This window comes from Haliaeetus albicilla, chromosome 13 (assembly GCF_947461875.1).
Source record: "Haliaeetus albicilla chromosome 13, bHalAlb1.1, whole genome shotgun sequence".
Classification (NCBI taxonomy): domain Eukaryota; kingdom Metazoa; phylum Chordata; class Aves; order Accipitriformes; family Accipitridae; genus Haliaeetus; species Haliaeetus albicilla.
In genome coordinates this window covers 32,682,700-32,705,700 of record NC_091495.1, presented here as the reverse complement: position 1 = coordinate 32,705,700, position 23,001 = coordinate 32,682,700, and the positions used below count along the sequence as shown (strand labels likewise).

The following is a 23,001-nucleotide window of genomic DNA, read 5'->3' as shown; positions in this document are numbered from 1 at the left end:
TCTTTTTCAAAAAACAAGCCTCAATTTGGAAACAACCATCACAAGTAGAAGAGTAAAAAACCTAACCTTATAAGTGATGGCATTATTGTGGTATTACAGACAATGAAAAAACCCAACATGACCTGGTCAGTTAGCATCTTTTCTGCAAAAGCACAGCCATATAAATACCTTTAATACTAATAATCTTTTTTCTTTATTTATATAGTAAGACCACAGAATGAAAGAAAATATTACAATTCCTGAAATTCCACTACTGTTTATATGGAGTAAATAGCACTTCATATATACAAGAATAATTTGTAAAATATGAAATAGAGACATTTATAGTAAAATTCTCTACTATCCTTAGCTACAGGTGAATAATTTTCCTCCCAAACTTAGAGCACACAACAATACGTAGAGAAAAGCAAATGATAACAAATTATGCTACAGGAATGGGAGGAAACTAGTCAACAACTGCATCAACTATTAGATTATCCTTTATAGCTAATATAAAGACATACTCTCCTGAAAACATGCCACAGGGTTGTAATTTTCAGAAGAGGAAGGCAGTACATTGAAACTGTATGCTTCATAAGGACTACAGTCTACAGAAATGCTAAAATGCACTGAAAGGAGTCGCATTTAAATCTAATTATAGACACATTTTCAAACTCAGCAGACAATGTAATTTCCTCTGTAGCTTAGTGAAGCCATATTTAAAATAGTTTTCTACTTTCATAACAAAAACCATTTCAATACAAAATGATGAGGTTAAAATTCAGTTTTCTGCCTTAACATCAAGCAGAAGAAATATGTCTTAGGGAGTTCATTTGGGGGTCTGGAGGGGAGATCCTTTCCTGCTGCAAAGCATCATGCCATTTGTCAAGAACTTAAGATATTAAAGAAGTACCTTGGGAGCAGAGACACAAAAGTATATTGCACAATTGTACGTAAAATGCTGTGATATATATATTTCATAAATATTTAATGCTTTAGGATAGTTACATCCAGCTTTTCTTTCAGTCTGAACTTCCCAGAAGACAGGCAGATTTATACTATCCTGTGGTAATAGCACATTTTGTTCTCCCAAAATAATGTCTGTCTATCTATCACAGAATATGAATGGGAATGCCTAAGCAGACAGCAGCCTGTGGCTAAATATTTTGGAGCACCTACCTTCATGTTTCTAAATTGGTGTTAGGGAACTAACCACAAGCCACTTGGCTTTCCTAAGCTGTTACAGGTCCTTTTGTGTGCTCCATGGTAGTGCTCCTTGGGGTCTGTCGTCCCCTTTGCCTGTGCAAAGTCATACGTGGGCCCCATATTGCCGTCCAGGAGGAGGCAGCATGCCAGCAGCTGGGCTGTCCCGGCGTACCTCGCACATTTCCACCACAGCCTGGACGCCACGGTAAGTCACTAAGGCCAGCTCTGCCAGAGGTGTTAACACCGGAAGGCAAGAACTGCACACCAGAAGGGTTTTTCATCCATTGATATCTAAACTGAAAACAACTGCTGTTTCTTAGAGGGGGATATGGTGGGAGACACTGCAGCATTAGCAGGGGAGGGTGTCAAGGACAAAGGGCCATTGGTGACTGGCAGTAGAGCAGCTGGGACACGGATGAGTTTTGGACATGCCTGTATGCATACGAACATCCAGAAAAGCCTGCAGGAAATACTAACAGATAAAGAGCGTGGCCCAGAAAAGGAGCAAGGTGCGAGCCCACAAGGGGACAAAACTTGCTGGAAATTGGATATCCCTTCTACATGCTGTAGAAAAATACTTTGCCTGTGCTTTGTACACAGACTTTTTTGCTGGCAGCAAACACCTGATTCCATCATCGTCTTCTCCTCCAAGCAGTGACTTCGCTCACTGGGGATTAGAGGTTTAGGAGGCAGGCAAGTCCTTCATGAGATCGCAGAAAAGTACTGTTAGGAACTGCACATGTCAACTTCCTAATGATTTCAGTAGGGTTTTGCTGGCACTCTTGACTATGGTATTAAATGCCTGTCTGCATCTTATGGTGACTGGGGTTCAAAAAGTGATCTTCTGTTTCTATGACTTCGTTTTCCAGATATAAAATGAGGAAGACAGAATTTCCTCACTCAAAGGCTGTTGGGAGATTAAAAGCACTAAACTTTCTCTCTTTTCAGTGCTCAGAATCATTAAGTTGCTCAGTAATTATGGCAAAATAATATCATATAATAATTTACATAAATTTGGTGGCTGAATAGATTTGATAATAGCACAAGGCTATAATTATGCAATAACATACTGAGGAGAAAGGTCTTTGCAACCCTGGACCTTATTGCTATGGTTTTGCATAGTAGGAATAACCATCGTCATCTTCATCATCAACATAATCCCTTCCAACCTCACCCATCTGTGATTCTTATTAGCTGAGAAGTCGTCCTTCTCTTCTAGGTGCCTTAAACAGTTTAAGGCTACTCCACAAGATCATTTCACTGGTTTTGGCTAGGGGAGACTTGTCTTTACTGGTATTCTGAGAGGAGAACATTCAGCCTCTAGCTGCTGGATGTATATTCTTCTTCTCTTCTCATGCTTGTTTCCTTTGTGCAACTGGACTGAGAAACCTTTGAGGACTGAGGGGTCTATTCAGCACTAACCTAAATGCTTAATATCAGTGAAACTTAATATTTAATACAGATCACCATGCATCATTCTTACAAGAATCTTGCTGAAACTTTCTTTTATTACAGTCTGATTTTTCTCTGTTCTGGCTCCTTGGAACATACTGTGCCTTATGTTTCATTATTGTAATCAAACCTCAAACTAACTAAAAAAGAGTATACAGCCCATGAGCTGCTACTTCTATAAACAATACTTTCCCTTTCAATTCAATAATGGATTTTGGATGTACTGAATTTCATCAGCAGATTCACTCTTGCTCACCAACACTGCTTTGCACTCTTGTAGGTAAATTGTACTCTACTGATAAAGTTTTTTCAAAAAGAAACATTTCATGTGGTGTGGTACCTGCACAGCATATGAAAGCCTTGTATTTTATAGTCAAACTAGACACGGTAAGAATTTAACTGTAGTGAAATAGAAGACATCGGTACAATGTGAATACAATTTATTTCTCCCTATTGACTAGTAACACTAAAGTTATTCCAATACCCAGTAATATTAGGGTTTTCTTCTTCCTCTTTCCTTCTCTGTGCACTGCCTAGAAAAATACTTCCCTTTACTTAGTAAACACAAATAAGAGTAATTGTCATTGTGGCAATATATCTGATTACTATTAATTATAACTTTAATATCAATTATTAATATTTTAAATTTCTTTATGTTGATGAGACATCTGATGTTGACTCAAAGAGAAAACAGAGGTCCATCTAAAGCAACAAGCCTGCCAGGAAGATTGTTCCTAACACTGAATTATATATATACTGTCCCCAAATTAATTTCACATCAATTCAATTTCATTGGAAAACACATGCTAATGGTCAATTTTGCAGCCTGGTGTAAGATTTTATCATTAGTTATTTGCACTGAGGTAATGCATAGGACTTCATTAATGACAGGACAGCTTGAAAAATATACATAGTGTTAATTTTATCTCATTTTCTTATCTATGAAAATATAGTGCTAAATTCACTTTATGGGGTGTGTAGGAGAAGAGGAGTTTAGCTAGCAGCAAGAACAGGCAGAGGTGTCATTAATTTAAACAAAGTGGGGGAGGTAGAGAAAATCATAATGGAGCATATAAAATCAGAATACATCATTCACAATGTTCAAAAGGGTTGCAAATGTTAGTTCCCCATCTCATCTTCTTGAAGTATTTTGTAGATCTGTCTTAAAATCAGGTGAGAGAGATCAGAAGAGAAATGGTGGCACTGTGAAAAATGTTTTTCCCCTGGAAATTGGGGGTTTCAGTCTTCTATTCTTTATTCCTGGCAAGGTTAAAGACTTGTTTGAAGGATAGCAGGCTGAATTCTGGGAAAGAGATTTCAAGAGGAAGGAAGGAATGATCTTCTAGCATATGTTGTAATTGTTCCCCATATATGTCTCATGAGCCAGACAGAATAGGATCAGGTCACTGATACTTGTTTTGCTGTAACAGCAAGAAAAACAGATCTTGGGGGGTGGGGGGGTGGGGTGGTTTTTAATCGCTTCATGCATTTCTGAAAGCACAGGGGAAAAACCCTGTCAGGTTTTTAACTGAGGTTTTTCTGGATAGACCTACATTTTAAGCCATTTCTTTAACAGACTGTAGGCCAGACAGCTTTTATATTTCTTTCTCAGCACACATGCCCTCATGAACATCTGGTTAATGTTACAAGAGTGTACTGTGCACTCTGACAGCAGTGGATAAAACAATAATGCTATTGTATTATATTAAAAATTAATCAACCCACTAGCATAAAATGTCATATTAAAGTTGTCTTACTTTGCAGAACTTTTTCTCTTGCCCTGTGATATTCTTTCTAAGTGTATCTTTTCAGGGGAAAGTGTAGAATTTGGCCTTGCTGAAATTGTCATTTTCTTAAACCTTAAAATATCTCACATGACTCAAGATTTGTAAAGGTATCTTGGGCTGAGTGACAAAATTGTCCTTTTGTACTTCTGATAGGTTTGTTAGGTTGATTGAGAGTCAGTGGGTGAAAATAGGACTCAAATTCAATTTTGATTGATGAGTCAGATGACACAGTTGAGCAAAAGTAGGACATTGCAGCTTGTGTTCCCTCTAAGTGGATAAAAATAAAGGACTAAATTTTCAAAAGATTCAGGTCACTGAAGTAGGCTTTGGTATTCATTATAGCAGGTGCATGTGGCAACAGTACCCATGGGCTGTTCCAGACGTTGGTTCAGCAAGGCAATGGATTGCACTTACTAAAATTTAACTCTGCTGAGGCAGAAGGGTTGCTAGAAGAAAATGAACCTGTCCAAATAGGATGGCTAGGTGGGAGTACCACAAATCAGATGGTTTTGCTTGCGTTTCCTCATCTGTGAATAGTAACTCCTGCTTGCTTCATTGTGGTAATGTGAGCCTTCGGCGATGAGGAATAAACGCCACAGCTGAGGGTTTCTGGCACAGTGTGTTGGTTTGTGCTGCACTCCCAGTGAAGAGGCATTGGGCCTCAGAGCTCTCAGGACTGACCGCAGAAAGAGACGGATCTGCTCTGCAGCAATGACGAGGGAAGGGTGCCTGCTTCAACGCTCGCCCCCAGCATGGGCTGGCTGTAGAGCATGTGCCCAGGGAAGAGGGTTGCCCGGGTTCTCCATCCCGCTAGGAGAGTTGTAGGAAAGATTGGAGGTTGTGCCAGCCTACAGATAAACGTTAAGCTCCTTCACGTTGTAGGATCCATCCAGCACAGGAAATATCCAAGGTCAGACACAAGGGTTGTTTTCAGGTATAGCTGAGGATCTGGGTTAGAGTGAGTTTGATGTATTAGACACCGGCAACAATCTGCAAGATGGGTGTCTCTTCAGAATTTAAATTCTCTAGCAGTCTAGAGCCCTGAAAAGCCAAGCTGCTGTACATCCCAGCTATCAGCTATGGCTGCAGCAGGAAAGAGAGATCCTTTCCCACAGCTGCAACCCTACTCCTGCCAGGGTCCCTTACTTCTTGGGCTGCATCTAGGCAGCATCTGAAAGTCATCCTAAGAACCTGCCTTGATCCACACACAGGCAGCCACATCCAGCACCGTACTTCCCTACTTTAGCAAAGTAACTTGGCCTGGAGGTGATGTGCAGTTACCACAAGGTCTCCTATGGGCCAGGATGGTTGCTGGCATCCAGAAGTTCACTGTTACAAACTACAACAGCTTCAAAAACATCTCCATCCACCTGAGCCCAATTGCCGAACGCAGAGTCAAAGAGCAGTCAGTGTCAGGACCAGGCTTCAGCACGCCAACTGGGGTGCATGAAGAAGTCCAAGTGCACACACTGTTCAGTCTGAACTAATTACTCAGGTCAGGGAGGCCTTGGAGAGCTGTGCTGTGCTATGTACACGTGCTGGGGCCCAGGAAAAAAGGGTCAAATGGAGCTGAAGCTGAAAGTTGTTTTGGCAAGTTAGTGTGACCTTTCCGTGAATGGGCGAGAGGGCGCGTTAGCTGTCAGTGAAAATGTCACCACTGCCGGGTCCAAGTTTACTTCTACGTATCCCGCTGTAACACAAGTCCAACACAGCCTGTTGCATAAAATTGATTGTATGAGTACACAAATTCTAAGGCAATGCAGACTGAATTAAAACAGGCAAAGGGACCTACCAATACACCCCAATGGCAGCACTAAACTAAGAGGCTGGGACTGGGCCTCAATTAACCAAAACTAGAAATCATGGAAATACGGTGTAACTACTGAAAAAAGTAACTACAGACAGGCCATTTAGTACGTAACCCTTTCTGGGCCTGTGTGTTTTGAAAGTGACCCAGAGAAAGCTGGTGGGCTTTGCTGGCACCATCATTTCCTGGGTGCCCAAGAACCAGCACAACGTCTCTGAGACAAATCCAAGATCTGTCCCAGAGGTGATGAGATCAGGAGGGAGGCTTGGACACCCACAGCTCTTCGAGTCCGCCTCAGCTACTGCATTCTTTTATTTTCCCCCATAACCGTCTTTAACACCAGGCTGCCAAGAAGGGGGAAGAAGTACTAAAAACTGTACAGGTAGAAGGAAGAGATACCAAGTATTTCGTGAACCCTTATTTTCAGTACAAAGTATGAAGTATCTTAACTGGTTTTCCTCTTTTCAGCATCTTGAACAAGAGGTTAAAAAGACTGATTCTGCTGGCTGACTGCCACAGGACTTAAAAGGACAAGGTCACTTTATTTAAAACACTGAATTTTATTTAATGTAATGCTCTAATAAGGCTGACATCCTGAATTCTCTGAACTATTACATTCCTTCAGCGTTAACACAATCCTACAAATCACGGGTAATTACCTTTCTTCCAAGATATGGCACAACTTAGAATATAACAGTGAAAAGCTTGAGGAAATACACACTATATATATCATTATATAAAAACATATATGTATATACATGAATGCATGTATTTATGTACATATATGCAGCCCTCATCCCCATTGGACCTATACCTCTTAGGGTGACCAAGTTCCTTTTTGGATAATGCTATTGGGTAAACCTGATGGCAAGTATACATGAAATTACTTTTTTCATGACATAAAATGCTTATCTCATTAAAACAGTTATCTATCAGTTATTCCACTCAGACACCGAGATCGTTGGTTAAATATGAATACTAATTGCGACTCTAAGGAAAATTACATTTACACTGCACAAGGCATGACTCACTCGAGAAAGAAATTGTGCCTGACCACGCATATAAACTTTCTTGATTCTAAATACTACTACTCCGTGACGTAAATCTTCCCCTAAATATAGCCCTCAAACCAGGTACATTCATTCTTCTGCTATCACAGATCAGTGGTCTTAACCTTTGTGGACAGTGTTGCACCATTAAGTTAACGGCATAAAATGATTTTTTTGAGGAAGCCGCTAAATCTCAAGCCTTCTCCCCTCCCTCTCAAGCAGAATGCAGCCAGGCAGGATATTGGAAATGGCACGGACACAGACTTCGCTGACTCTTTTTCTTCCACGGCAATATTTCTACTGTCACCAGTTTGCCTGGTGATAAATTTTAAAGACCTAAATATGTCTGTACTCTCCTACTGCATCTCCATCCTCCTGCCACATTAAGATGGGAATGAATCCCCTCTTCAAAGATTACTTTTTTCTATAAAGTCAGGCTGTGCTGTTTCAATTTTTATAAGATTCAAGTTATTTGACCCAAATCTAGATGATTCCCTTTAGCCAAAATAGAACACCTTACCCATCCGAAACAGAACACATGGCAACCCATCTGACTGCTTCTCAACTTAACTACGTCTGTGTTGGTGCCTGTGAGGATGTGATTCTTAAAACTCCACAGCCTGCCTGCCCATGGGGGCATGGCATTCAATCAGAGCCACTGGATGACCTTATATTAACTTTTGCAAAAGCCCACAAATTGAGTGTTCAGAAACAATCATTCAGATATATTTTCTTCTACAATGGGAAATGTATTCTGTTCCAGCCTCCATTTAACAGATACAGCAAATTATGAAGGATTCTACTTCTTCGCAGCTTCATTAAAAAAAATATTCATGGGAACAGTTAAATGTGGCAGAATCCTTAATGGAAGTGAATTCAGAGAATCTTACACTTACGGCTATCTTTCTTCATGGATGCATAATTTAGAACAGATCAGTCAGACTTTAGACTTGCTATAACCACTGAATTTATACTCATGCCAAATTTGAAGAAAAATCCTGAAGGACAAATCAGTTCCCTATTGCTATTCAATATTCAGCCGTCTGGGTGCCACAGCTTTGATAATATTTCATGTTCTTTGCACGTAACTGTTTACTGGCTCCCATGCTGTCCTGGTTCATCCCACTCTTCCCCACCACTACCTCCTCTGTCCACTATACTGTGAGCTCATGCTATAGGTATGCCAGAGCAGAACAGGTTTGTCAGGACAATTATTGTCTAGTAACTGATTTTATTTACCCTGCTTCTCACGACTTAAGGTTCTTCAGCGTAATTATTTATACTTTGAGAGGAACAATCTTTTTATCTAACTGATGTCGAAATGTTTGTGATCTTCCCTTGAGATTACTCTTTTGGGGGGAAAAAAAAATCCTTTCAGTCAACTTGAAACTCTGTGTATATGAGTTACCTTCAGTTATTTCTTTTTGGTGATGAAAATATTTTATAGTCTTGATATTAGTAACAGTGCCAAACGTGGGTGTTTCCCTTTCCCCAGACTCATCCTCCCCTCAGGGTCTAGAGCTCAGCGATTAGAGCACCAGAGCCCCAGCTCAAATCTCCTCTTTGCCATATGCCATTCAGCATAGGCCAGTCTCTGGGCACTGGGGCACTGTTGTGAGCTGTTCTTGCTTTTCACTGAAGCTACTGTTTTTGTCTAATGTCATTTACATTCACTGGACAAAAGACTAGAGTACAGTTGTCCCCCTCTCCGGTCACTGTCTGCCACCAGGCTGTCATCTCCCTCCAGCCTGCCACCATCTCCTTGAGTCTTCTGGTGGTTGGAGCACTTTAGCATTTCATCAGAAACATGTGAGTAATAAAAGATTTTTTTAGTTAACCAAAAAGCTCAGGGAAAAACAGGCTCAAACCCTCTTTATTTCAATTTCACTTCTCCTTACAGAAAATGTCAGTGCTTCACACAGCTCTGAGAGGGCCTTGCATTTCTTATGTACAAGAGGATTTTCTCAGCCTCTGGACTACGCTAGAGAAGCTGCTAGCCCAGTGATGTGATAGGCGAGTTGTCCTGTCTCCCCAGGCAGCAGAGTCAGAGAGACTACTAACTTACTCTATGGTTTTCTACCACCCCAGGACACAAACATGGTTTCTGTCTCAGTTCTGTGGGTGAATTTAGAGTGTCTGTCTTCTCTTCCACCCTTGTAGACAGGCAGCTTGTACTTGTATTTTCTGTACCCCAGAGGGGAGTTTGGTGTGATAGAGAGCAGCAGTATCTACCAATAGTGGGTTTCTTCACTCTGCTAGCAGCTGGATTTCTCCAGCAGTAAGGAGCCCAGTCACCACTAAGTGTAGCCAGTGGATGAGTGATGTGATGATGTGGTATGCTTTATTAACTGGATTCATGTTTTATTGAGAGGGATGATCACAGTAGAACGAAACTTCTGCTGAAGAAGGCTGTTCTGTAACAGCCTGCTCCAAAATTTCAGTCGCTCCTTGCTGAAGCATGTTGTGACTTTGTATTATACAGTACATAACACTGAATTCAGTACACTGGATCCTTGACTAGCTTGATCCTTGACTAGCAAAACAATGTGAAAATGGACATAGCATAATCTGGAATGAAACTGGAATGACATAATTGCATTCACATATAATATCATCATGGTAAATACGATCACTTGAAGTCAGAAAACTGAACATTATGACTGACACCTTTCTGCACATCTATCCCAATGAAATCTGTAATTAAATTATCAGGCATATTAAGGACTTTGAGATAAAACACAAACATGAACAATGGTGGCTCAAACTTAGACTGTCCAGACATTTGCTTTGGAAGCAAGATTGTGAACACTTTGGTGACACTGCTGTGCTGCTCTGCTGTTGTTCCCTCTGGGCCATGCCTCCAAAAACCTGTGGGGGAGAAACTGAGTTATAAGAGCAGTGCAGGTTCTGTTCAGCAGAGTCCTCCTTTTCTCTCTAGCCCAGCAAGCCTCCAAGCGTCAGAGACTTCTAAAAATGGAGAATGAGTGATTCATAAAAATGGAAAACTGAAGGCGGCCAGTAAATAAAACTGTTCAGCTACCCAGTTACAGTTTCCTATCACCACTGAAGAGGGGTGTGTTCTTAGGCAAACATGTTCTAACCTTTAAACAAATATTTGGCTTGAAGGTTGGGAAAATATTGTTTTATAGCAAAGCCATGCCCATTGCCTATCACAAATGCAACTGTACCTACCAGATGTTGGCATAAATTAGATTGTATTATGAAACCTATTGTAACTGGCAAACCGAGGACACTTGATCAAAATGGAGCCCAGTATGTCACACATATTGTTCTAAATGGCTTTTCTATGATAGATGGAGGTACTCAGTCATTTGGAATTTGAGGGGGCAAGTGATTAAGTAATTGGATGGAGTTAGCCAAGCATACCAAATTGGTCAGTGAGGTTCCTTGACCTCTTTTTCTGTAACGATGCCTAAATGCATGCTGTCTTAGTGCGATGCAATAAAACATTTGCTTGGAATACTCCCTTCAAAAGCTTGTCTGCCTTACATTCTTTCAGACAGTATCCATTATTAATTGTCATTGCTATTGATTTAGATCGCCTTTTTCCTACACATCACTGGTTTACAGCAAAAAAATACATTTTAAAGACAGACTGATGCTGATGAAAGGTGCTGAAGTGGTGGTGTAGGGACGTCTTGTTTGTTCTTCTGTCAATTAACCTCTGGATATACAGCATAGATTTTCTTCAGTTCCTCATTTCAAACCCCTCCCCTAATTTAATTGTGCTGCATCTCTGTTCGGTGCTACAATTTATACATATGAAGAAGGCACTTTTGAACCATTTACCTTGCAACAGTTCAGGACTCCAGCCATGGGGGAAAAGTTTATCTTCCTACCAAAACATCCAAGTGCCCTGTCCCACAATTGTATGATTGAATGTGCATGCAAAAGTTGCACATGCATGCACATGACGGACGCACATTTGTGGGCCAGAGCATGTCTGCGCTCCTGGTACAGCATTGAGAGTCTGCTTGCTCGGCCTGTCTCGTATGTACCCACCACATCCCCCAAGTGCGCTATTTGACCAAGCATTCAAGCAGCTGCTTTTTGCATGCCTGAACATACTTACATTTTGATCGTGAAACAAGAGAGGAGGCGTTAAGCCCCTGGAACAACTCAGCTGTAGCTAGCAGTGGGGAATGGGCCAGCAACTGGATTCTGCCAGGCCAGATTGATCCCACAGCCTAGTGTAGCTGTTGTATAAAACAAAATGTTGACACATGGTTTTAAGTTTCTAGCATGAAAAATTGTTTTGTGCCTTTCATTTTTGTATTCTTTTCCCATTTTAGTCCTTACAGCTTAGAGGGGTACCTCACGGCTTAGGATACGTTGCTGGATTTGATGTACTCTGTCTGAACTGACGGGCTCAGCCCCAGTAAGTAAGTTTCTAATTTGCAAACTACTACTTTGCCTCTGTCCATACAAGCTGCCATCAGCCGAGACGTGAAAGAGAAGTGGCAGAGCCCTGCAGGATGCGACCAGGGAATGTCCTCTCCCTCATTTACTGGGAGCTGCCTTTAGTCACCTGAAGGGACACTTTGGGAAGCTACAATTTTCACTGCTCCTCTTCACGTGGTGGGGAACTCCTTTGCAGGTTAACTGTGTGCTTGCTGGCCAGAGTGTGAGATGGACGAAGAAAGGAGCGTTTGAAGTGAGACTTGAGAAGATCACTGGTTCGGACCACACAAAGGGCTGGCTGGCTGGTCCATCTGTATTCCCCGTGGATGCTGCTCCCAGCACTAGCCGGGTACTTTGGACCATTAAAAAGTACCTCCAGGAGCGCAGCACAGAGGTAAAGATTCATTTAGCTTGGACGGGTCTTCTGGAGGTCACCTGCTTCAAGCCGCAGCCCCGAACAGGCCCCGTTTTGAAGCTCCGTCCCCGTGGACCGGAGGGAGGACATTCCTGCCTGCCATCAGGGTTCCTCCTCGAACCGAAACTCAGCCTCCCGCTTCGCTCTGCTGCACCCCCGGCGTTACCTCCTTCCGCTTTGCCCAGCGCCTTTGGAAGCCCGCGAGAAGAAAAAAACCCAAACAACAAACCCCACCACAAAACCAGCGGAAAGAATTGCTGGTTTGGGTGTTTCTCACTGTAGGGGCTGGGGGGCGAGGAAGTCTCCAGACACTTCTGTGTGAAAAGGGGAAGGAATCTCCCCGAGGCGCCCGGCCTCACGCCACCCCGCCGCAGCCAAACGCGGGGGGGGGGAGCGTGGGTCGGTTTCTCCGAACGCTAGCTGGGACGAGAAACAGAAAGAGAGGAAGCGCCGGGTTCGCTGAGGCGTGAGGCGAGGCGGCGGGGCGGGGGCGGGCCGGGCGGTCGGCGGCAGCAGGCCGTCCCCTCAGCCGCGGTACCTGCGCCGCTCGGCCACGTGAGCGCCACATCAGCGCCGCTCCGCGCCTTCAAAGTCAGCGGCCGCAGAGAGGGCAGAACGCACCGGCCGCGTTCCCCCCCCCCTCCCCTCACCCCCTTCCCCAACCCCTCAACCCCCTGCTCCCCCTCGGCGGCCCGTCCCCGGCTGCGGGAAGATGTTGCAGTCGTTGGCGGGCAGTTCCTGCGTGCGGTTGGTGGAGCAGCACCGCTCCGCTTGGTGCTTCGCTCTGCTGGTGCTGGGTTACCTGCTCTACCTGGTGTTCGGCGCCGTGGTCTTCTCCTCGGTGGAGCTGCCCTACGAAGACCTGCTGCGCCAGGAGCTGGGCAAGCTGAAGCAACGCTTCCTGGAGGAGCACGCCTGCCTCTCGGAGCAGCAGCTGGAGCAGTTTTTGATGCGGGTGCTGGAGGCCAGCAACTACGGCGTCTCGGTGCTCAGCAACGCTTCGGGCAACTGGAATTGGGACTTCACCTCCTCCCTCTTCTTCGCCAGCACCGTCCTCTCCACCACGGGTAAGGCAACGGCGGTCCAGCCGCCACCGGAGGCCTTCCGGGGAGGCCCGGACCCCCCTCAGGGCCGCCGCGGGGCTGGAGGGGTTGGTGTGGGGCCGCCCTCCCCCGCTGCGTGAGGGCAGCCGGGCCTGGGGGGGGTAGGGGGCCTCCCCTGTCCCGTTCTCCCCCCCCCCCCCCGCCTCACGCCCAGGGCCGCGGGGCTGGTGCGGGGCCGTTCGGCCCCGCGGCCCTGGGCGTGAGGCGGGGGGGGGACGGCGACGACGACTGTTGGGCTGCGGAGTAATCGTTACTTCCCCAAAACTCTTTTCTGAGAGAGGAATGTTTTCTGTAAGAAGCATCATCCTTTATCTTAAACCCACCCTATTTAGTCTTAAGAGCCAGATTGCCCCCCCCCCCCCCCCCCCCGAAAAACTCGGTGCTTTTGAAAATCCGTCCAGGTGCCCGTCTCCTTCTCGGAACTTTTAAATGCTTTTAGGGGTGTCTCCGTAAGCTCTTGGTCTCCTTTGCGTTTTTTTCAGTCTGGTTTGGGGGGGGTCGACTGCTAAACTGGGTATAATAATGAAGTTAAATTTCAGTTTCATGTTTTACCGTCAATTTCGGGTTAATATTTGCATGCAAAAGACTAAAAGATAACGCTTACTTGCTTCCAAATAGCAATCTTCATTGTTATTTTGAGAAGCTCGAGGAAACATTCCTTTGGCCATAGTTTTTATAAGCACTTATTTTTACAGCAGTCTCACATAAAGGCTGTGGTGGACAGCCTTCTTGTCAAGGATGAGTGCAGGCATTTGTGCTGGGAAGCTGAGCTGTGGCGATTTGAATGTGGCTCACTGAAGTAAATAACAAAGGCTTCTCGAATAAGAAAAGCTGTAAAAAAAATCATCTTAAAATGAGACCAACCAGAGGGCTTTGAGTCTTGGCAGTATGTTGATACTGCTGTAAAAGACGCAGTGCTTTTTTTCTTTTTGGGTTTGTTTTTTTTTCTTTTTTGTTTTTTTTCCCCCTCTGCCCCCAAGTGAGCACCCTTTCTATTATGGGAAATATAATCAGCTGATATCTATAATGACACTTAATAATTTACTTAATTGATGTTATTTTGGTGCTTCCTGACTGATTTCAAACAGGCAATTCTTGTCCTAAAAATAGTTGTCATTGAATATACAGATCAGGTTGTCTGCTTGTTATAAGGAGGTTGTTTTTTTTAAAAAGTAAAATAGGGTTATGGGTGTCCCCGTAACACATCCCCCTGCCCCATCTTAGTAGCTAGAGTTAGAGTTTGTAAGAAGAGAGAAAGTGACATCCTTGTGACAATTAAATGCTTACAGTGAATAAATTTCTAAGCATTAATCAATGTATAGTAATACTATTGGTGAGAAAAGCATGGAATTGTGGTAGTACTTCAGCACTTAAATTTTTTTCTTTTTTTTTTTCTTTCAGTAAAACCATAAAGCACTTTAAACTTAAGGTGCTGAATTGACCTTATGATGCCTGTTTCTATTCCTAATTAATTACACTGTCTGTTACTACAAAATGTAAATTATTTTGTCCAAGAGCTATTTTTGTATTCAAATCATATTTTCTCTAAAATAATTACCCATACCTTCAAAAAAAGGATATTAAAAAAGGTCCTGCTTTTCTATTTGTTCTTATATAGTGTAGTGTATGTAAGTTCTCATTATTTTTGATTAGACAAAAATCTAATCCACAATCCCTGCAGTTTATTATTTTTAACTCTGGCAATATTGATTTCAGAGATGAATCAATCAAAAAATGTTCACAGTCAGGACAGTGGGAATGGGACTGAGTTGGTAACACTTTAGTGCTGCCTGGCAAGACATAGCTACAGGATGTTTGGATTTGGTAGTGCGGTTCAGGCAGAGATATCTCTTTCCCACTGCTTCCCCATCTGCTTAAAGGCAAGGCATAACCTGGCCCTGCATGTTTCGCTGATTTGATCATAGAGGCCCTACACGGCAAGTATTGAAAATACAAGGTACCATTGTCCAAATTGAAAACCTTTTAGAAAACTCTACTTGGATGGCATATGCTTAGAAAAATACAGAGGTCTGAAATGCATGTTATCATTATTTCTTTGAATTTCAGAAACTGAAGTTCATCTAGTCATCATTGACAGACGAGGCATCAAATGGTGGTACTTCCTTCTATGTCCAATATTCCTTTGGGTTGGGCCCCTTTTAACAAAATCCGTCTGTTTCTTGTTTTATGCAGTGGCCTTTAGCTTTACCTGTTTCCTATTTAATGTAAATAAGAACTTGTATGAGTAGACAAGTATAAATCCAGACTAATATAGTATGTCCAACGCTTGCTCAACTTCTTCCCAGAGCGCACAGACTTCTCATGAGGTGCATTTGTTTTTTCACCTCCCAATTTGCTCTGCACCTGTGCAAGAAATATTTCAAGTCTTTTGAAATGGTCATTAAAATGAAAGACAAACAAGAAGCAGAACCTTCCTGGTCATCTCAGACAGCTGTTCGGAAGTGTTTGAACGTTCAAAAAATGCTGTATTATTACAAATTGTACACCTGAAACGCCCGCTCTTTGCCGAGTACAGTAAGGACAAATGCAAAAAAGAGAACCCTGGTACTGATGGTACCAACTATGCATAAGTGAAATTGCAGGGAGCACTGGGATGTTCCTTATGTTCAGCTGACTGAATTTGTCATTCATCATGTAAATAAATGCACACCTACCCCTTGTACAGAGGACAAGGCTTATTTCACAGCCTTTTAGCTTTCTATATAAAGCATGTAGGGAAAGTGCTTAATTTTAGCATCCCCAACTCCACTTCTTGTTCCCTCCCATCCTTATTATATTCTTTTGCTTCTTACTTGCTGGAGAAAATGATAAAGCCAGTTAAGAATTTGGAAAAAATCTTAAGTGGAAGGAGTCTGCAGAACAAACACAGTAAGGCAAATTGTTACTTGAAAGCAATTTATATTGCTGCACACATGGACTGTCACAGGACTGTCACAAGCTGCCTGAAGGTCGGGCAAACAAAGGGCAGTGAAATGGACTGGGGACGAGGTTTCTGCAGATTACAGCAGTGACTGGCAGCAGGTTTCTCTTCTAACAACTTTATTCCTCCCTGTGCAACTTAAGCAGTCATGCAGAATGCCATATGAGCAGTGTGCAAGAGGAAGCAATTTGGTCATTAATCATTGACAACATGAACACTAAGAATATACAATTGTGTTCATTTAGATAGCATCTGTCTTGGAAGCTCTCTGTAATTATGACCTTATGCACATCTATGGTCATCGCTTGTCTCATGGCTAGATGTCATGAATAATCTTGCTGAAGCAGTTGTTTCTGGTTGGCTTTGTTGTGGGGCCATCTGTACGAATATGTGTTTTATTTCTAACAATAAAAATGAAGTAATTTTTTGTGCTTGCTCTCCCAGGAAGCGTGTTTTCGCTGTTCTTGGCATGCTGCTAGGCTGTAAGATCTTACCCCATATTGGTGCAGTATGGGAATACTGCACGACATGAATTGTAAGCAGAATGGAGTAAAAAAAGAAATTGATATTGGTTGTGTTGCTAGACATGAAGAGCAAAGTGGCTTCTGTTTGTTGAAGGAAAACAGATAGGGAAGGAAAGGACATGCCAATTTAGGAACTTGGGGCCCGTATTTTTATGTTTGTTTTTGGAATCCCATGGCATTTTATGCAAAAGGACCACAAGTCTTATTCTGACTGCTCAGCTTTGAGTGGTTTTGTCTCCATCACAAATGTGACTGTAGATTTCATTTAACATTTGGATACCAAAGGGATGCTGAGAAACAGCTTCTTTGGATCCTTCTCTGTTGTGATAGGGTTGGCAAGATACACATTACAAGGAAGCTAGCATAACCTTGTCTTGATCTAGGGATTTGCAGAGGAAGGGTGGGTGAGGAGAAGTTGCATCTTCTGTGATGGCAATGCACGTTTTTCATTTTTTTGGTTACGATCAGGCTGGACTGTCATCTGAGCCACAGGAGTCAAGGCAGTGAGAGAAGGGAGGAGAGGGCTGTTAGTGTTCAACCACTTCTGAAGCCTGTAATGTGGTTGTCTGCGAGGTGGTTACTGCATTATCAGCATCTTGTCCAGAATTTAGTCTGTACCGGTTCCAGTGTTGGCGCTGAGGATGGGTGTATGATGCTGCATTGCAAGGAATGGCACCCACAATCCATGATGTACTGGATTCAGGTTTCCGCTTGTTGTATTCTGAAGCGAGTAAAGAACATCTATGCAGTAGTTGTAGCTAAATGCTGACAGTGGCTGTTAACTTGGTTGAAGGACTAGTAAAGAAATAACATGGCTTTCAGGGAAAGTTTTGCATTCAAGTTAAATAGCTGATATGAGTCTTACTGCAAGCAGTATGAGGAGTTAATATTAATGCATATATCATTTGATTCATAATGGTGTTCTCTGTTAGGTCTGATTCTCATAAGCATTGCTGTTGATGACTTAGAAGAGAAACTAAACTATGTGTCATGGTTTAACCCTAGCCAGCAGCTAAGCACCACGCAGCTGCTCACTTGCTGCCCCCCCCCCCCCCCCCCCCCCCCCCCCGTGGGATAGGGGAGAAAATCGGGAAAAGACGTAAAACTTGTGGGTTGAGATAAGAATGGTTTAATAGAACAGAAAAGAAGAAACTAATAATGATAACACTAATAAAATGGCAACAGTAGTAATAAAAGGATTGGAATGTACAAATGATGCGCAGTGCAATTGCTCATCACCAGCCGACCAACACCCAGCTAGTCCCCGAGCAGGGATTCCCTGCCCCCACTCCCCAGTTCCTATACTAGATGGGACATCCCATGGTATGGAATACACTGTTGGCCACTTTGGGTCAGGTGCCCTGGCAGTGTCCTGTGCCAACTTCTTGTGCCCCTCCAGCTTTCTTGCTGGCTGGGCATGAGAAGCTGAAAAATTCTTGACTTTAGACTAAACATTACTTAGCAACAACTGAAAACATCAGTGTTATCAACATTCTTCTCAAACTGAACTCAAAACATAGCACTGTACCAGCTACTAGGAAGACAATTAACTTTATCCCAGCTGAAACCAGGACACTATGCCTTTATGAAAGGTAGCAGGCTGGGAGGTTGTGCTGGAGTCAGTGGATGTACTGCGAAAGAAGGTGCAGTCCATATGAAAAGACCAGGGAGAGAGAAACCCGTCCGTCTCCATCATTTTCTCCACATTCTTCTGTCAATAAGTGGTCTTTCTTGCTTTTCTTCCCCCTCAGGGGAACAGACCCCACATCCAGTGCAGTACAGATCTTAAGAAATCCATGAAAGATGAGGGAATGCCATGAAAGCATCATGATGTCTTCATAACGCTCCATTGTAAGATTTGTATGCTCTTACAGTAGAGCCCTCGGGTAGAAGAGGCTACTTGGGTCTTACGGAAGAATGTGAATTTAACTTAGAAGATGATGGCTCACAGAGGCTTTAGGGAAAGCAGAATTTTTTGTCCCATACTTGACTTTAATGTAAAATGCGTATTCTGTTTTGCTGGTGTCAGAATATGTGGCCTGTGTCCCTGAGGATGCCTGTCTGTGGTAGGTTGACCCTGGCTGGATGTCAGGTGCCCACCAAAGCCATTCTATCAGTCCCCCCCTCAGCTGGACAGGGGAGAGAAAATATAACAAGGGGCTCGTGAGTCGAGATAAGGACAGGGAGAGATCACTCAACCAATTACTGTCACGGGCAAAACAGACTCAACCTTGGCAATAAATTAATTTTCCCCATCAACCAGAGTAGGGTAATGAGAAATAAAACCAAATCTCAAAACACCTTCCCTCCCTTCCGGGGCACAGCTTCACTCTTGGATTCTCTCCCTACCCTCCCGGCTGTGCAGGGGGATGGAGAATGGGGGTTACGGTCAGTTCATCACATGTTATTTCTGCCACTTCATCCTCTTCAGGGGCAGGACTCCTCACGCTCTTCCCCTGCTCCAGCATGGAGTCCCTCCCATGGGAGACAGTCCTCAATGAACTTCTCCAACATGGGTCCTTCCCACGGGCTGCAGTTCTTCATGAACTGTTCCAGCGTGGGTCCCTTCCACAGCATGGAGTCCTTCAGGCACAGACTGCTCCAGCGTGGGTCCCCCGTGGGGTCACAAGTCCTGCCAGAAGACCTGCTCCAGCGTGGGCTCCTCTCTCCACGGGGCCGCAGGTCCTGCCAGGAGCCTGCTCCAGCGTGGGGTTCCCACGGGGTCACAGCCTCCTTCGGGCATCCCCCTGCTCCGGCGTGGGGTCCTCCCCGGGCTGCAGGTGGAGATCTGCTCCACCGTGGACCTCCATGGGCTGCGGGGGGACAGCCTGCCTCACCGTGGTCTTCCCCACGGGCTGCAGGGGAATCTCTGCTCCGGCGCCTGGAGCACCTCCTCCCCTCCTTCTGCACTGACCTGGGGGTCTGCAGGGTTGTTTCTCTTACATGTTCTCACTCCTCTCTCTGGCTGCCGTTTCTGTGTGCCCTGCCAACTTTTTTTCCTTCTTAAATATGTTATCCCAGAGGCTCTACCACTATCACTGATGGGCTTGGGCTTGGCCTTGGCCTTGGCCAGCAGCGGGTCCATCTTAGAGCTGGCTGGTATTGGCTCTGTTGGACACAGGGGAAGCTTCTAGCAGCTTCTCACAGAAGCCACCCCTGTAACCCTCCCTGCTACCAAAACCTTGCCACACAAACCCAGTACACTGTATTAGCTCATTAATACATACCAAGTAAACACATTTCACAGTTTGTACCAAAGGTATGTCTAGAGACCTGTCATAAGATTCTCTGTTGCCTCTTGTATGAAAAGGTAAAAACTTTGTGGCAGTTTAAACTCAGATCAGTCTCACTGGTAGTCACCTCTGACTCCAGCAGAAGACTGAAGCTTCATTGTACTACGGCTCTGACTGTAGCACTCATAGATATTTTAAATACCTGTGATAAATTGCAGCTGTTCACCAGTGTGGGAATGCCAAACTTTGGGAAGGAACTTTCTCTTAAAAGAGTTGTTTGTTACTTAGCAACGACATCTACGGGAAAAGGTAATTTGCTGGGGTTGATCTAGGAGACAAAGTGAGATTGTGCTGCGCCCTGCAACAGAGTAGGTTTTATACTGGAGTGCTTCTAAGAAAAGCAAAGGAAATGAAGAAGTAGGTTGAGAAAGATGCCAGAGGAGCTTTATATTCAATAGGCCAACTATTTGGGCACTGACTTAGGATGTGAGAAACCACATTCTTTTCCCTCCTTTGCCTGGAGGGATTTGAACCCATGCCCCAGCAGAGTGGTTGAATGCTACAGGGTGTTCTGGGACAGAGTAGTCATAGCTGCTGTCCCCTTCCAGATAGATCAGTAGACTGTCTTGGAACCAGGCGTCCTACCTCTTGGATTAAGTAGTATAAACGCAAAGTGAAAGAGTCCTCTTGTCTGCCTGTGTGTCTGCTTTCCTCTCAGGGAAAATTCCTGTATTTTATGCACTGTAGAGCAGCTCCAGGCTTGCTGCTGTCATATTCTAGCCTGGCCCCAGGGTTAAAATGCTGTCTCCAGGATCATGGGAGGTTTTCAGTTGAGTTCTGCTTAGTGCTGTTCTCAGGACAAAGATTTGAACTAAGGTTTTCTAGCTGTCTCTAGGAAGAGGAGACAAAAAGACTACCATCTAGGGAAGCTGTAAGAGGAGGTAAGGTGAGTATGTATAGACTGGTACTGAGAAAGGAGATTGGATGCTTCTGGGCTCCCCGTCTTACAACACAAAAACATGGGAACTTTCAATGACATTTAAAAAAAAAAAATCAAATTTAAAACCAGAAAATAAGGGACTTAACAAGTTTAAAAAATAAAAACCTAAGCAAACCCACCAAAAATCTCTTGTATGAATATCTCCAAAATACCTCTATTTGTCAAAATCCTCTCTTGCGTGTCCAGGACAAAGGGACAAAGTTCTTGTTTTCTCTACTGAAGTAGGCAGTAGTGGAGAGGAAATCCGGGTCTGTCCTGTCTTGTGTTCCAGGCAGGATGGCTGTTCTGGTTTCTCATGCAAGTACAGCAATCAGTTGTGTCAGACTCCTGCTTACGCTCGCTGAAACAAAGGGTGGCAAGAGTAGCTCTAATCCAATGTTTATGCTTTACAGGCCAATGAGTAGTAAAACCCATCTCCTGGCAGAAATCGGAGAAGCCATGGAGTAGTATGACTGTATTATTGTTTGGAGCAGTGCTGGCTGCTGATGGATGGAGTGTCTCTCTTACAAGCTCTGTCCTCACTTCTGTGTCCCTTTGTTCCACCTGCCTTGCTAAATTCTCAGTGATGACGAGCCAGCCTAGCAGCTCTTCACAGGTGAAGGACTGCAACTGCTGCCTCTGTAGTCCTGCTATGTCAGGTCTAGGGTCATTCTTCCTCTGCTGAAATAAAAAGAAAAAAGAAAAAAAAAAAAAATCACAAAACAAGTCTGTTGAACTTAGTATGATACACAGAGTGTAACTGGGGTCAGGACTGAGTTACTGGTGTTCTGCCCTGAGCTTAGTAATTGACTCATTTTTTGTAAATGTTACCTTTGCTATTTCTCTGGTTTTCCTAATTTAGCTATGTTAAAATTATTTGCTGTTTGTCAGAGATGGATTACATGGCCTCCTGTTGCTCTATTATTATTTCTAATTATTACTCTGGCTTTATTTTGTTCTGTGATATTTACATCTTTATTGAAAGGAAGAGAGTAATCTCCCCAAAATTGCCTTTCATTAAAAAGTTTCTATTTGTAATCCTTTTGCAAAGCTGCAATTTTTATTACCATTCTACTGACATCTTCAAATCAAATCCGAAGCTGAAAGTTATGTACACTTTCAGAGGAGGATTTCTAAAACTTAACAATCAAATCCTGTAGCTTCTCACCATTGCCGAGTAAGATTTTCACTTTTATGTGAATGCAATTTAAAGTAAGTCTTCTTTCAAATCTGTAATTTCTCCTGTTTTCATTTATTTGTTGGCCATTTTTTTTGTTCTTTCTTTGTTTCACTTTGGCCCACTACCTCATCATTTTAATAATCTATGGGGTTTTTAGATAGAAGAACATAATAATCTATGGAGAAAAGTCTGCCTTAGCCACTGCTCCAGATTAATTATAAAGTAGGCCACAAGCTGCTAAACCATATGAAGGCCAGGATATTTCTTGGCATGTGCAGAAGTACAATTATAGCAATTTGAGAAAAATTAGGATACCTACAAGAGTTTAGATGCCTTCGTGATTAAAGAATTGCAATAAAAAATTTCTTGGGAATTAGCTACCTAAATTCCTACTGTCTCTCTGGATCTGACCTCAGCTGCTTGAAGGCTATGATATTTGTACAAAATTCAACTGAAGTCCTAGAGTAGTTATTGATAGTGACCCAGAAGACCCTAAAAGCCATGTGTCAGTTTGATTTTTCAGTTAAGAACCTAGCAGAAACCTTAAACAGATTGCATTTCTTATGAGGACAAACCAGCGACGTGGTCCTGGTTAAGACCAGGACTGAAAGGAATGAATGGAGCAAAGCTTTTCAAGTGTGCTTCAGAAAAGTATCGGAGTGGCTTTTGCAAGAACATGCAGATTTCCTCTCTCCTGGAAAGAAAAAGATACGTATCCATGTCTGAAAACAGAGTATGATAACTTCCTTGCAGAAAAAGCGCATATGTATCGAAGCGGTATGCCAGCTGTCACCAGAGCCCAAACGTTTACTAACTAATGCTTCCTAGGTATTACTGTAGTCTGTACTGTAAACTGATTCTGTGCCAGTAGCTTAGGAAGCTTCAGAAGGTGTCACAGCATCATTGAGGAACTGGGGGAATGCA

The 23,001-nt window shown here is 43.4% G+C and overlaps 1 protein-coding gene across 1 annotated transcript in view; it reads left to right on the top strand.

Moving 5' to 3' along the window:
• The first annotated feature begins 12,606 nt into the window (after positions 1-12,606).
• Positions 12,607-23,001, top strand: part of KCNK1 (potassium two pore domain channel subfamily K member 1) — a 36,473-nt gene continuing 26,078 nt past the window's right edge. Inside the window, exon 1 of the mRNA XM_069800736.1 lies at positions 12,607-13,184. Coding sequence (XP_069656837.1) covers positions 12,830-13,184 — 355 coding nt within the window. The 5' untranslated portion in view covers positions 12,607-12,829. The remainder of the gene's footprint in view (positions 13,185-23,001) is intronic.